Genomic DNA, 13,685 nt, shown 5'->3' with positions numbered 1-13,685 from the left:
TTAGTATTTATGAATGACATCCAACTCCACAAAAATACCACTTAAAATGAGTTTTCACAAGACAAAGGAACAGAGGGCGGCCACTAGGCCCATAAAGACTGTTCTGTAAATCTACACTAAGCTACTCTACACTAGTTCCAATTTCCAGCCTTTTCCCCATATCCCTTGATACCCTCATTAATGAGATACTTGTCTATTTCTTGTTTAAATACTCCCAGTGATCAGGCTTCTGCTGCTGTATGCGGCAGTGAGTTCTACAGATCCACGACCCTCTGGCTAAAGAAGTTCTTCCTAATCTCTGTTTTATATGGATAACTCCTTTGTAAAAAGTTTGAGCAGTGATAAAATTGTTAAACATAGCAACTTGATTGAAGATCAAGAGACCTGTTATCCATTTAATCGAATGTCCTTGAAAAGCCCATGTCAAGATACTGCAGAATGAGATTTTGTTTTTGTTTTAAAAACCACTGCTTGAAAACACAGGGCTTTACTTAAATTATTAGGTTGATTGACTCACTTCTTGACAGATTGATTTTGAAACTTTTTAGTTATTCCACTACAGAAGCTTGTCCCTGGACTGCTTTCTTGTTTTTGCAACTCATCCATTTTTGTGGCAGTTGGCTCAACATTCTCTTCCTCCTCTTGCAGGGTGGCTGCTGGCAGTTTAACACAACTGGAAGAATTATCAATTTTTGAAACTCCACCAAAAGGATTGAAATTTGGGTCATCCAGTTTATCCCAGTCAACAATGTAGTTTGACTTTGGAACTAAGGGGCCTTCAGGATCAGATTCACTCCGCTTCTCAGCTTTCGTGCTCTGCTCTTCCAATTTACTGGGTCCATCAGAATCAGTTTCATTTAGTTTTCCAACCTCCTTGTTCTGCTCTTCTGATTTGTTAAATATAATTTTCTCTGTGGCATCACTGGAGTCAAGTCGTGACTGGCCTTCAGGTCCTTTCTCCAACTTTTTCGATGGAGGCTTTTGCCCTTCATCATTGAATTCAATCTCCAATTTCAGTGGTTGCAAAGAATCAGCATCAGCTTCCTGAGTATTTTCAGATAGGAGATCTTGATCATGAATTGGAGAAGTCTTTAGTTTTTTCTCTCCCATTTGGAGGTCAGAGCCCATGCTGCCAAAGTCAATATGGGACGGGTTTTCTAGCAGCTGTGAAATGTCTTTCATCTGACTTGCGCAAAGATCAATCTTCTCAGGACAATCTACCTCAAAGCTGCTTAATGTCTGTGAAATGGTCACCTTTGAGTCATGTTCTATGTTGTTGCTTTGACTTTCAAGCTGTGAAAGGACTTCAGCTGAGGTTGCCATGCTGTGATCTGCGTTGATGTTATAGGGAGAGGTTAATGACATTTTCTCAGAAACCATCCAATTATCCAAAGTAATTTTGAGACTTTGCTCCTTAGAATCAAGCTCACTATCACCCAATTTCTGGACTGGTGAGCTAACAATTTTTGAATTAGTTTGAAATGGGTTGATCATATCAAGCATGTCAAGATCAAGTGTACATGTTCCACAAGATGAAACTTGCTCCTTGTTGTCAGGACCAAGGTCATCGGCAGCAGATTGATTAATCTCTGTCAATAAAGACAAAAACCACGTTTTAAAATATTAGAGAATTTAACAATCTACAGCTATAGATTTTAACCGTCTTCCAAAACCCAATTCAAATATTCAGCTTCACGTGTCTCACAAGTCAAATGCCATCTTTTAACGTCAAAATTGCAACTTAAATATTCAATATAAAAATACGTTTTTGCATTCTTGAAAACAAAACTTTCAATACAAAAGCCAACTGTCAGCAAATGTTACAGGGACAGAAAATTGTTGAAGTTTAGAATATTGTATTGTTTTACCATATTTTGCCAAAACACTTGTTTCAAGTTTAATTCTCTGGTCAAGCAAATAGAGAATTTGCTTCATCTTTGTATCTCACCAATACAAGATTAATTTAGAGTCACTGCGCATAACTGTGCTTTGCAGCATGTACCTTTCTTCAGTTGCTCTTCTGATACCAGACTTGATACTTCAGAACTACCTCCAGAATCTTTGTTCCTGCAACTGGAAAGGAATAGCCTTAAAAGGGAACCACATGGAATATATAAAACTGCCTATTGCAATTAACCTTTCAGGCAAAGACTTTGCAGTTTCAATAAAAGTTTTAGGAAATCAATTTAAAAGCTACAATAAACCAGATAAGATCCTCAGCTCAATTAACAAAATGGTTCCAAGTTCTTAATTTTGTATAATAGAATCAGCACATTAACAGGCCCTTCTGACCCACAAGCCAGTGTCATCCAAATACACCAATTAACCTCCAAACCCTGTACCCTCTTGGAGGGTATGAAGAAACTAGAGCACCTGGGGAAACCAACGCAGTACAAACTCCTCATAGCAGCACCAGCAGATTCCATCCTGGGTCTTTGGCACTGTAATAGAATTGATATTCTCAGCAACCATATCAATTTAAGGCTTCAAAGCAATGGCAGGGTTAAATTAAAGTTTGAAAGTGAGCTTCGAGAAATGCAAGTTCTGGCTGGCACCTGTGGAGCTCAACTTGCTCACAGGATTTTTCAAATAGTGGTCTACGTATAGGGTTACAGGCTTCGATACCCTGAGGAGGAAAAGTGCTCAAAGTTCATAAATTGGCAGAATTTTTATAAATTTAATTAAGCGTCGTGCCAGCCCATTCGTAATCCAGCCAAACTTCAAATCACAAACAAGCATTAGATTATTAATATCCCCACTGGAGATGTTGAACTCAAGCTCAAGGCTTAAATGCAATTAAAGTACTAGAACACCACAAGAACATAAATAGGAGCAAGAGGAGGTTACCCAGACTGCTTTGCCATTCAATAGGACCATGTCTGGTCTGATGGCTCATCTTCACCTACCCACCTTTTGCCCCAAATCCCATTATTCCCTTTCTAGGTAGGCACCTACCTATTAAACCTTTGTCTGAAAGGTATTTACTGAGGTCATCTCTACTGCTTCAATGGGAAGCAAATTTCACCACCCTCTGAGAAAAGCAGTTCTTCCTCATCTGTTCTAAATTTACTACCCTGAATCTTGAGGCCATGTCCTCAAGTTCTGGTCTTCCCTACCAATGGAAACAACTTGCATCTTATCTATGCCTCATCTTAGCCTTAGAATTGGATTCAATAATTCCTGTATCAATAATTTTATTTCATGCCTTTATATTATTATAAAACATACAGAAGGTACAAAGCCAAAGAATACCTTGGTTTAGATTAAATTGCCAGAGCACCGACACATACCTTGTTTCTCAAGTCATACAAATGCTAATATAGTATGTAAAAAAAAATGGAACATCAACCAGAAACGAAGTCTATTTATTATCTTTCTTCTAGTTCTTAATCATCCTTCTCTGTGCAAGGGTCCATCTCTCCTTCTCCAATTTTATACACCCCAGGTAATGAAAATAGTTTTCAAGTTTGATTGAAGAAACAGCTATTTTATTACCTCCATATACAAGCTATTTTTTGTTCATGTTCTACAAGGACATTAGGCACACCATTTCAGTTGATGTATAATCACTTGAAAAACAGCATCATGCCTTTATTTCCTTAAAAAAAGGCAACTACTAATCTGAAAGCAATTGGAACTTCAGAAACCTGTGTGTGGTTGACCTCTTATGGAAGCTCATTAATCTGTTTTATTAATCATCTCTCTTCATAGGTACTGCTTTTTAATCAGACAACCACAAATAGGACTTGGATATCATAAGTGGCAGTGGTCCCACTGGGGAATTTCACAGACCATCTTAGAACAGAACAGGGAAAATAACAGTACAGGGTTGAGCCGACCCATGTATTCCTACCAAAATTACTAAACCCTACCTCATAACCTCAATTTTTCTTCAAATATATGACACTGTATATATTTGAAAAGGAAAATGTATGTATCATGGTCAATGTGGTTTATGGTGTGAAAAATAAAAAATTTAAAAAAAAAGTTGAAACAAAGTTGAAAACTTTGCTGCCAAGATTTTTTTTCATTTATTCTTCCAGCTATTTAATACATCTAGCACACCATTAATTTTATGTTATTCATCAGAAAACAAAGCCTTATTTTATCTATCAAAAAAATTACGATAATTCCCCTTTCTCCATAGTCAAATTTAAATTTCACATGCAAGGCCTGTATCACATTGATTTCTCTTTGTTCCCATTTCTAGAAAGGGTTAATAGAATAAATTTGAAAAATAATTGCAAGCTTTAAACCAGAACTGAAACTCATCTAACAGTGAAGTATTCATAATTGAAAATAATTTCAGGTCATCAACTCGAGGTTGGTGAATTCTTGGAGACAAAATTAGCTTAAAACAAGCCACGCAAATCTTAGCTCATATTAATAGTACATTTATTCATACCCTTTATCGTCAAGCAGACTTTCTGGATACTCGGTGCTGCAAACACTTTCTTCATTTTTCCCAGCTTTCCGAACTAAGACATTGGTGACCTGTGGGCTCAGAACTCTGCGTGTAACAGGGTCTCGTGCAGGGGTTTGGAAGGACACCTACATCATAGAAAGCCAGTTTAGAACCTTGTTTCATTGTTAAAAGGAATAGAGAATACCGAACATTATAGTAGAGTACAGCCCTTCAACCCATGGTGTTGTGCTGACCTACAAAACCTACTTAACAATTTTAACCTCCTCCAACCTCACATCGATAATCCTTTATTTTTCTTGCATCCATGTGTGCATGCTCAAGAGTATTTTAAACATCCCTTGTGTACCATCTACACCATGAATCTGCACAGCAGCCTTGAGAGATCTAAGATATTAGCCTACAAGATCACAGTTCTTCCTCTGGTTCATATCCTGTTATGAAATATAAAGTGTTCACAATCACTACTCTGGAACAAAGTCTTAGAGGTCAGGTTCAGCTTTATTTCGAGTCTGCAGAGTCGGGTGTCCCTGGTCTGGAGACACACCGGAGGTTCAGAATCATCACTCTTTTGTACAGTCCCACACTCAACATCACCCCACCTTCATTGACCTTCTTCCAATCAGAATCCCAATACATTACAACATTCTCCTTTTCCCTTCCATCAATACAGTTGGATTGTACTCAGTTCCTCCCTCTTCAAACATCGCATGTTATGTTAATTAGTTCATTCCCTCCTTAGGGGCGTCTAAGTTAATATTCATGTCTCTATTAAGCAAGCAATGTATTAGCTAAAGACTACCTTAGGTCACTGTACCAGCCTGAACCAGATCCTTGCATCCTTAGGGCTCCTGATAAGAGGCTACTAGCTAGTATTGTCTGTTTTCAAGCTCTCATCTACATTCTTTGCATTCCATCCCTTTTCACAGAATGGTGCGAGTTTAATCATCTTCAACCATATTTCACACTGTCATTACCTTAAAGTTCGACTGTCCAAAATGTATCACTCCATCTGCTACTTTTCAACCCAACTCTGTATCCTGTCTATATCCTGTTGTAACCTACATCCATCCACAGCATGTCAAAACTTCACAACATTTGTAAACTTACTGACCCATCCTTCGACTTCATCCAGGTCAGTTATAAATGTCAAGAAGAGCATGGGACCCAGAACAGAACCGTCGAACTCCACTGGTCATTGACCTCCAAGTGGAAAACGTTTCACTCTCTCCTACCCTCTGCTTTTTGCAGGCAAGCCAATTGCGAATCCATACTGCCAAGGTCATATGGATCCATGCCTCTTGACTTTCTGAATTACTCTGCCATGCCAAATGCCTCAATAAAATCCATACACCACATCTACTGTACCAGCAGTTCTCAAATTGCCCCCTAAACCCACATTCTACCTTAAGCAACCTCTATGCTACAAGTGACCTGTGATTAGTAAAGGATTGCTCAAGGTGGAATGTGAGTGGGAAGGGAAGGTTGAGAACCACTGCTCTAGATCCAATTATTACTGAAATACTTTGCTTGAGAAAAATTGTCATTGGCCTTTCGAGTTATGAAACCGTGCACATAACGAGTCAATTAGATACAATTAAAACAGTGGTTTTCAAACCTTTTTCTTCCCACTCACATACCACCTTAAGCAATCTTACTAATTACAGAGTACATGGCAAAGGGGTTGCTTAAGGTGGTATGTGAGTTTAGGGTACAGTTTTAAAACCACTACTACATGTGATAGAGTATTTAGAGGTGGTTTGGGAGGAATTGTTGGAGCAGCTTGCACACACACATTTTAAGACACAGAATATTTGCAGGACTTTTGCAGAGTGCTTTTTGCAAGAGGCAACAAAGTATCAAGAGCAGCTTGCCTGGGAGAGCATGTGATCTTTGCAGGCACAGGAGAACAGTTTTGTTCTCAGAGAGGGAGGGTGTGAAACAGAGGAGAGAGATAGAAATCTGTTCCAGAGGGACAAGTTCGCAAACTTTGGAAGGCTGCCCAGTCAAAGGTGATATGAAAGGTAATCTGAAAGAAAGAGGATCATCTGGAGAACCCTAAAGGGGGCAAGTTTTGTCAGCAAGACTGATTGAGAAGGAATCAGTTGCGGGAGTCCTGGAAAAAGAATCTCCCTCTGAAAACCAGTAAGAACCCTCCTAAGTGGTAACCATTTGCCTGTTAAGCACCAAAGACTGGTGAACTTCGTCAATGCTGACTTCTGTGCACAGTACAAGAATTGTCTGTGTGAGGGATACTGGAATGTTAGGAGTCCAGAGATTCTGGATGCAAGTGCCAATTAAGAATAAAGTATTATGGGTTAACTTAAGGTGAAGGGATACTGGAATGTTAGGAGTCCAGAGATACTGGAAGCAAGTGCCAATTAAGAATAAAGTATTATGGGTTAACTAAAGGTGAAGGGATACTGGAATGTGAGGAGTCAAGCAAGTGCTCATTAGAGATGAAGTATTATGGGTTAAATCAGGGTGAAGGGATGCTGGAATGAGAGGAAGGGTTGTAAAAGTGTAATAAACTAAGGATCTTCAAAACAGGATAACAAGTAGATAGCTTTAGCAAGTCTTAGGGATTGATTAATGAGTGAAGAACAAAGACATGATACTTCTCTGGCTAACAAGTTTGCAGGAAGACACATAAACTGATAAGAAGTTAGAATCCACGTGGGCAGAATTACCTAATGCTAAACCAATCCAGGAGGCAGAAGAATGTTGGGGGAAGGTATCTCTGTACTGAAATGAAATGTATAAAAGTTGGGTCAGCCCCAGTATCTGTGTGTATTCCCAGGGTAAGGGGAAGCACCCAACTTTGCATTGTTGTATAATAAATATTCTTTGTTCTCAATTTTTGTCTCGAGCAATTTCTGTGAAGGTACTTCTGTTTCTCACAGTCTGTAACCAGTGAGATCGGACTGTGATCCAAAAAACCCTTTTCTAATATTAAATATACATTACTCACACGTGTGCTTAGTATTAGCGGGGGGGGGATTAAGTAGTTAGGTAGGTTAAGTTACAAGTTAAAGATTAATTCCATCTTCTTGTTAAAATATAATTAAAAACTTTTGTTTGAGTACCCCTGTGTTGTGGTGCATATCTAGTGCTGCTGGTTTTGGGATCGTCTGGACTCCATAACATACACCATTGAGTAATTTTGTGGAAAAGACTCAGGAGGCACTACCTGCCCCTTGCAAAACCATGCTGACTATCCCTGAGATGACAGTACTTTAACTGCTTGTAAATCTTGCCCCCAAGAATCCTCTCCAATAGATTGCCCATCACTGACAAAATTCAATGATCTACAATTCCAAGGATTCTCCCAATTACACCTTTGGAAAATTGCAAACATGGGGACTAAATGTGCCAATCTTCTAGTACCCTTCCCATAGCCAGGAAGGACACACATATCATTACCAACACCCCAGCAATCTCTTCCCATGCTTCCTGAAGTACCCTGAGGTATATCTCATCTAGTACCAGGGATTTAATCTAAATGTTTTTAAAAACATCCAGTACTTTTTTTTTTAAAAAACCTCCTGTTCCAGCACATAAGCCTGCCCTATACTGACTACGGCCTCTCGCTCTGGTGAGCAGTGAAGCAGAGTATTCATAGTATTCCTTCCTTTATCCTTAAGATGCCCTTCCTTCACGCTCATCGTCCTCCATGCAAGCACAGAACACCTTATGGCTTTTCTTAATCCTACTTGTCAAGACCTTCTTGCATCCCCTTCTAGCACTCTTAACTCCCTTAAGTTCCTTCCTGGTTATCATAATTATCAAGCCCTTTTCTGTCTTTTGCTTCCTTTTTCCTCTCAACTCACTGCCTCACCTCTTCTCGACCTCCATTTTCTTGTTACCACCTTTTCCCCATTTCAGTGGAAAAACTTATCCAGAACACTCCGCAAATAGCCCCATCATCCGCCACATTACTTCTGTACTTTCTCTACTCTTTCCCCCTCCCACCAAGAACCTCTGCTCCTAGTTTATTCTCCCCAGTTCTTGTCTAATGCTATTATAATTAGCCCTTCCCCAATTAAAGACTACCATTTCGTCCAGTCCTATTCTTGTCCATAGGTAATGGTAAAGGTCAAGGAGTTGTGGTCAATGTTGCCATAATGCTCCCCTACTGAGAGAAGTTTATTACCCAATACAAGATCCAGTATGGCCTCTCCCCTTGTCAGCTGGTCCACATACTGTCAGGAATCATTTTTAAAGACGCTCCATCTATCCCTCTCGCAGTAAGGAGGTGCCAGTCAATATTAGGAAAGTTGAAATATCCCATGACAACCACCCTGTTATTTTTGTATCATTCCAAAGTCTTCCTGCCTCACATGCTCCTCAGTGACCAAGAGCTATTTGTGGGCCTGCAGATTCCTTTCACTTTTGAAACATCTAAACCCTGATACCTCAGTCATTCTGCCAACAGCCACAACACTGCAATTCCACATACTGATCCATGTTCCAGTACAGCTCCCTTATCCCCAATGCTTCTTGCACTGATGCAAATACATTTCAATCCTTCCAATTGACATTTATGCTCCATCCACTGCTTTTCTTTCCTCACAATCTAAATTAGCATTACATCAACCTTTCCACCATTTGTTCTATTCTCTTCCCAGTCATTCTAGTTCCCATCCCACTGCCAGCCAAATACGTTTAATATCAACATCACAATAAATTAATTAGTGTATAGCAACCAGCTCTTTTTGAAAGTCAAATTTTAATTAAACTCAAATAGAAAACTTAACAGCATCAAGAAACTATTCGGAATCATTTTGTTTTAAATGGTTAATCTCTCCATGAAGGTAAAGAAATGACACCAGAAATAGGGAACAAACAAATTGTCTGGAGGTCATGTCAGAAGTGAGAATTACAGTTCAATGGAACATTTGATTCTCCAATACAAGTATACCCAACTTTACAAAAATAGACCATTTCTTTGCAACCTTTCATTAGCCGAAATGGTGCAAAGCAACGATTACCATTGATTTCTGTGGGGAAATTTTTTTTGAGCATTCCCAGACCCCCAAAAAATAACCCAACAAATCACACAACCTAAAATAAACATATTGTAAAAGCAGGAATGATGTGACGAATAATCTATGTACAATGTAGTTTCACTTACCAGAATCAGTAAGACTGAGCTTTAACAACCCCAGTGACCGCTTTTTTTTTAAAAATCCTTTTGTAAATACAAACACCGGTTTCTTTGTAAAAGTGAATTTGTGTAAAGCAAGTATTTGTAGAGCTGGGTATACCTGTATATGCATTATCTCCATCAACCACTCCCCCACCCCCCCTCCGACAGCCTGATTCATCTTTGACCACCTCAACAACTATTTTCAGGGTAGAATACATGCATGACAAAATGTTTTAAATTACCAAATATTCTTAAAAAAATTGACCATGCACAAAATTTTTTCAATTAGATTAAATCCATGTTCAAGTGTGAAGTTTAAATCAATAAAAATCCCAAAGAAGAAAACTAGTGAAACAAAACTATTAAAATTCAACAAACTGACGATGAAACCTACTCTAAAATGACCAATGCAAAGTGCAGAAAACACACCTTAGAAAGCTTTGTTGCATTTTTGGGTGGGAAATTTTCCTTCTGTGCTACTTGAAGAGTTGATGATTTCACAGTGGTCAAAACAGGTGTCGATGGGGCACACTGTTCATCCATTATAGTAGACAATTAGCTTCATCCAAATGCACTCGTACAGATATAGGCTGATAAGGTCCAAGGCAAGAGCAATGATTTAAAAACAACTCATTTATAATGCAATATTGGCATATAATACAAATTTTCTGATTACATCCCAATTCCAGATTTCTAGGTGTTAAATATTTAGTGGTCATTAAAACTACTTTACATACATCATGTTTAATATTCCGACCCAAGAATTTACAGCATACTTTTCAAGAGGTTACATGCCTCTTTCCGCCTAATAGTACATTTCATGAATAACATTTTCAAATGCATGCTGTACATTGGTGCTCGGATCCCTTAAACTGCCATCAGATCCAAACCTCCCATTTGTTCTTGGTCTCACTAATCTCTCATTCCAGGAATCACTCTTGAAAATCTATTCTGGCATCCCAATGCCTTCATTTCCTTCCTATGAAACAAGTTGAAACCATAATAGTGGAGTAAAAAAAAAGTCTGCCCAACGCTCATCCCCACTCCCCCACAGCTCCCCTCCCAATCCCCCCACCACTCATGGCTCCCCTCCCAATCCCCCCACCTCCCCAGATTTCCCACCCTCCCACCCCCCAATCTCCATCCGTCCGTCCCCCCCTCTCCACCCCCCCTCTCCACCTCTCCCCCCCTCCCCACCCCCCCCTCTCCCCCCCTTCCCCCCTCCTCCACCCCCCCTCTCCCCCCTCTCCACCCCCCCCTCTCCCCCCCCTTCCACCCCCCCCTTCCACCCCCCCCCTCCCCCCCCTTCCACCCCCCCCTCTCCCCCCTCTCCCCCTCTCCCCCTCTCCCCCCCTTCCCCCCCTTCCCCCCTCTCCCCCCCCTTCCACCCCCCCCTTCCACCCCCCCCTCTCCCCCCTTCCCCCCTCTCCCCCCCTCTCCCCCCCTCTCCCCCCCTTCCCCCCTCTCCCCCCCTTCCCCCCCTCTCCCCCCCTCTCCCCCCCCTCCCACCCCCCTCCCCCCCCCTTCCCCCCTCTCCCCCCCTTCCCCCCTCTCCCCCCCTTCCCCCCTCTCCCCCCCTTCCCCCCTCTCCCCCCCTTCCCCCCTTCCCCCCCTTCCCCCCTCCCTCTCTCTCTCCCCTTCCACCCCTCCCTCTCTCTCTCCCCTTCCACCCCTCCCTCTCTCTCTCCCCTTCCACCCCTCCCTCTCTCTCTCCCCTTCCACCCCTCCCTCTCTCTCTCCCCTTCCACCCCTCCCTCTCTCTCTCCCCTTCCACCCCTCCCTCTCTCTCTCCCCTTCCACCCCTCCCTCTCTCTCTCCCCTTCCACCCCTCCCTCTCTCTCTCCCCTTCCACCCCTCCCTCTCTCTCTCCCCTTCCACCCCTCCCTCTCTCTCTCCCCTTCCACCCCTCCCTCTCTCTCTCCCCTTCCACCCCTCCCTCTCTCTCTCCCCTTCCACCCCTCCCTCTCTCTCTCCCCTTCCACCCCTCCCTCTCTCTCTCCCCTTCCACCCCTCCCTCTCTCTCTCCCCTTCCACCCCTCCCTCTCTCTCTCCCCTTCCACCCCTCCCTCTCTCTCTCCCCTTCCACCCCTCCCTCTCTCTCTCCCCTTCCACCCCTCCCTCTCTCTCTCCCCTTCCACCCCTCCCTCTCTCTCTCCCCTTCCACCCCTCCCTCTCTCTCTCCCCTTCCACCCCTCCCTCTCTCTCTCCCCTTCCACCCCTCCCTCTCTCTCTCCCCTTCCACCCCTCCCTCTCTCTCTCCCCTTCCACCCCTCCCTCTCTCTCTCCCCTTCCACCCCTCCCTCTCTCTCTCCCCTTCCACCCCTCCCTCTCTCTCTCCCCTTCCACCCCTCCCTCTCTCTCTCCCCTTCCACCCCTCCCTCTCTCTCTCCCCTTCCACCCCTCCCTCTCTCTCTCCCCTTCCACCCCTCCCTCTCTCTCTCCCCTTCCACCCCTCCCTCTCTCTCTCCCCTTCCACCCCTCCCTCTCTCTCTCCCCTTCCACCCCTCCCTCTCTCTCTCCCCTTCCACCCCTCCCTCTCTCTCTCCCCTTCCACCCCTCCCTCTCTCTCTCCCCTTCCACCCCTCCCTCTCTCTCTCCCCTTCCACCCCTCCCTCTCTCTCTCCCCTTCCACCCCTCCCTCTCTCTCTCCCCTTCCACCCCTCCCTCTCTCTCTCCCCTTCCACCCCTCCCTCTCTCTCTCCCCTTCCACCCCTCCCTCTCTCTCTCCCCTTCCACCCCTCCCTCTCTCTCTCCCCTTCCACCCCTCCCTCTCTCTCTCCCCTTCCACCCCTCCCTCTCTCTCTCCCCTTCCACCCCTCCCTCTCTCTCTCCCCTTCCACCCCTCCCTCTCTCTCTCCCCTTCCACCCCTCCCTCTCTCTCTCCCCTTCCACCCCTCCCTCTCTCTCTCCCCTTCCACCCCTCCCTCTCTCTCTCCCCTTCCACCCCTCCCTCTCTCTCTCCCCTTCCACCCCTCCCTCTCTCTCTCCCCTTCCACCCCTCCCTCTCTCTCTCCCCTTCCACCCCTCCCTCTCTCTCTCCCCTTCCACCCCTCCCTCTCTCTCTCCCCTTCCACCCCTCCCTCCTTCTCTCCCCTTCCACCCCTCCCTCCTTCTCTCCCCTTCCACCCCTCCCTCCTTCTCTCCCCTTCCACCCCTCCCTCCTTCTCTCCCCTTCCACCCCTCCCTCTCTCCCCTTCCACCCCTCCCTCTCTCCCCTTCCACCCCTCCCTCTCTCCCCTTCCACCCCTCCCTCTCTCCCCTTCCACCCCTCCCTCTCTCCCCTTCCACCCCTCCCTCTCTCCCCTTCCACCCCTCCCTCTCTCCCCTTCCACCCCTCCCTCTCTCCCCTTCCACCCCTCCCTCTCTCCCCTTCCACCCCTCCCTCTCTCCCCTTCCACCCCTCCCTCTCTCCCCTTCCACCCCTCACCCTCCTCCTCTGCCCCCAACTCGCACCCCATCTCCCCCCGCTTCGACTTCCCACTGCCCCCGACCTCCTTTTACCCCACCGCTCAGATTCGTACCCGCTCAGATTCGTACCCGCTCAGATTCGTACCCGCTCAGATTCGTACCCGCTCAGATTCGTACCCGCTCAGATTCGTACCCGCTCAGATTCGTACCCGCTCAGATTCGTACCCGCTCAGATTCGTACCCGCTCAGATTCGTACCCGCTCAGATTCGTACCCGCTCAGATTCGTACCCGTTCCGAGCCGACCAGTCCCTCGACCGTTGGTTGCGTCTCTCAACCACACAGTAATTTTGAATCTGACCGTTCGCGACGCCGTCCAATGAAAAGCGTCCTTTTCCCGAGGTGACAGTTCAGCTGCTTCGGAACTGACCAATGAGCAACGGAAGGACCGGGTGGCTCTTCTCGCGAGTGTTGAGGGCGAGACTGAGGAAGCAGCTGCGTCACGGGTTTGATCTGGGCACAGGCCGGAAAGGGATCAGCAGTGAAGAGACAGGGTGTGCAGGTGTCATGCATCCAAATCCCCAATTAAATTTACTGTGTGGGACAAGATTTAGGGGGTGGGCCTGAGTTGCTTTCCTTGCTCCACTACCTGGGAGGAAGAGGACTTGGAGAGCTGAAGAAACTCAGCAGGTCCAACCGTGTCCTTT

At 44.8% G+C, this 13,685-nt stretch overlaps 1 protein-coding gene across 12 annotated transcripts in view; it reads right to left on the bottom strand.

Moving 5' to 3' along the window:
- Window positions 1-13,369, bottom strand: part of tacc3 (transforming, acidic coiled-coil containing protein 3) — a 35,994-nt gene extending 22,625 nt beyond the window's left edge. Inside the window, exons 1-6 of one of the 12 annotated variants that reach the window (XM_069923746.1) lie at window positions 13,270-13,367; window positions 10,423-10,551; window positions 10,002-10,162; window positions 4,406-4,551; window positions 2,003-2,088; window positions 518-1,589 (exon numbers count right to left, since the gene is read on the bottom strand). In XM_069923746.1, coding sequence (XP_069779847.1) covers window positions 518-1,589; window positions 2,003-2,088; window positions 4,406-4,551; window positions 10,002-10,115 — 1,418 coding nt within the window. In that variant the 5' untranslated portion in view covers window positions 10,116-10,162; window positions 10,423-10,551; window positions 13,270-13,367. Of the gene's footprint in view, window positions 1-517; window positions 1,590-2,002; window positions 2,089-4,405; window positions 4,552-10,001; window positions 10,163-10,309; window positions 10,552-13,093; window positions 13,182-13,221 lie in introns of those variants that run through there. The other 11 variants (XM_069923744.1, XM_069923754.1, XM_069923755.1 and 8 more) reach the window with 11 other exon arrangements.
- Window positions 13,370-13,685: the final 316 nt, after the last annotated feature.

This window comes from Narcine bancroftii, chromosome 3 (genome assembly GCF_036971445.1).
Source record: "Narcine bancroftii isolate sNarBan1 chromosome 3, sNarBan1.hap1, whole genome shotgun sequence".
In the NCBI taxonomy this organism is placed as follows: Eukaryota; Metazoa; Chordata; class Chondrichthyes; order Torpediniformes; family Narcinidae; genus Narcine; species Narcine bancroftii.
This window is presented reverse-complemented; position numbering and strand designations above follow the sequence as displayed.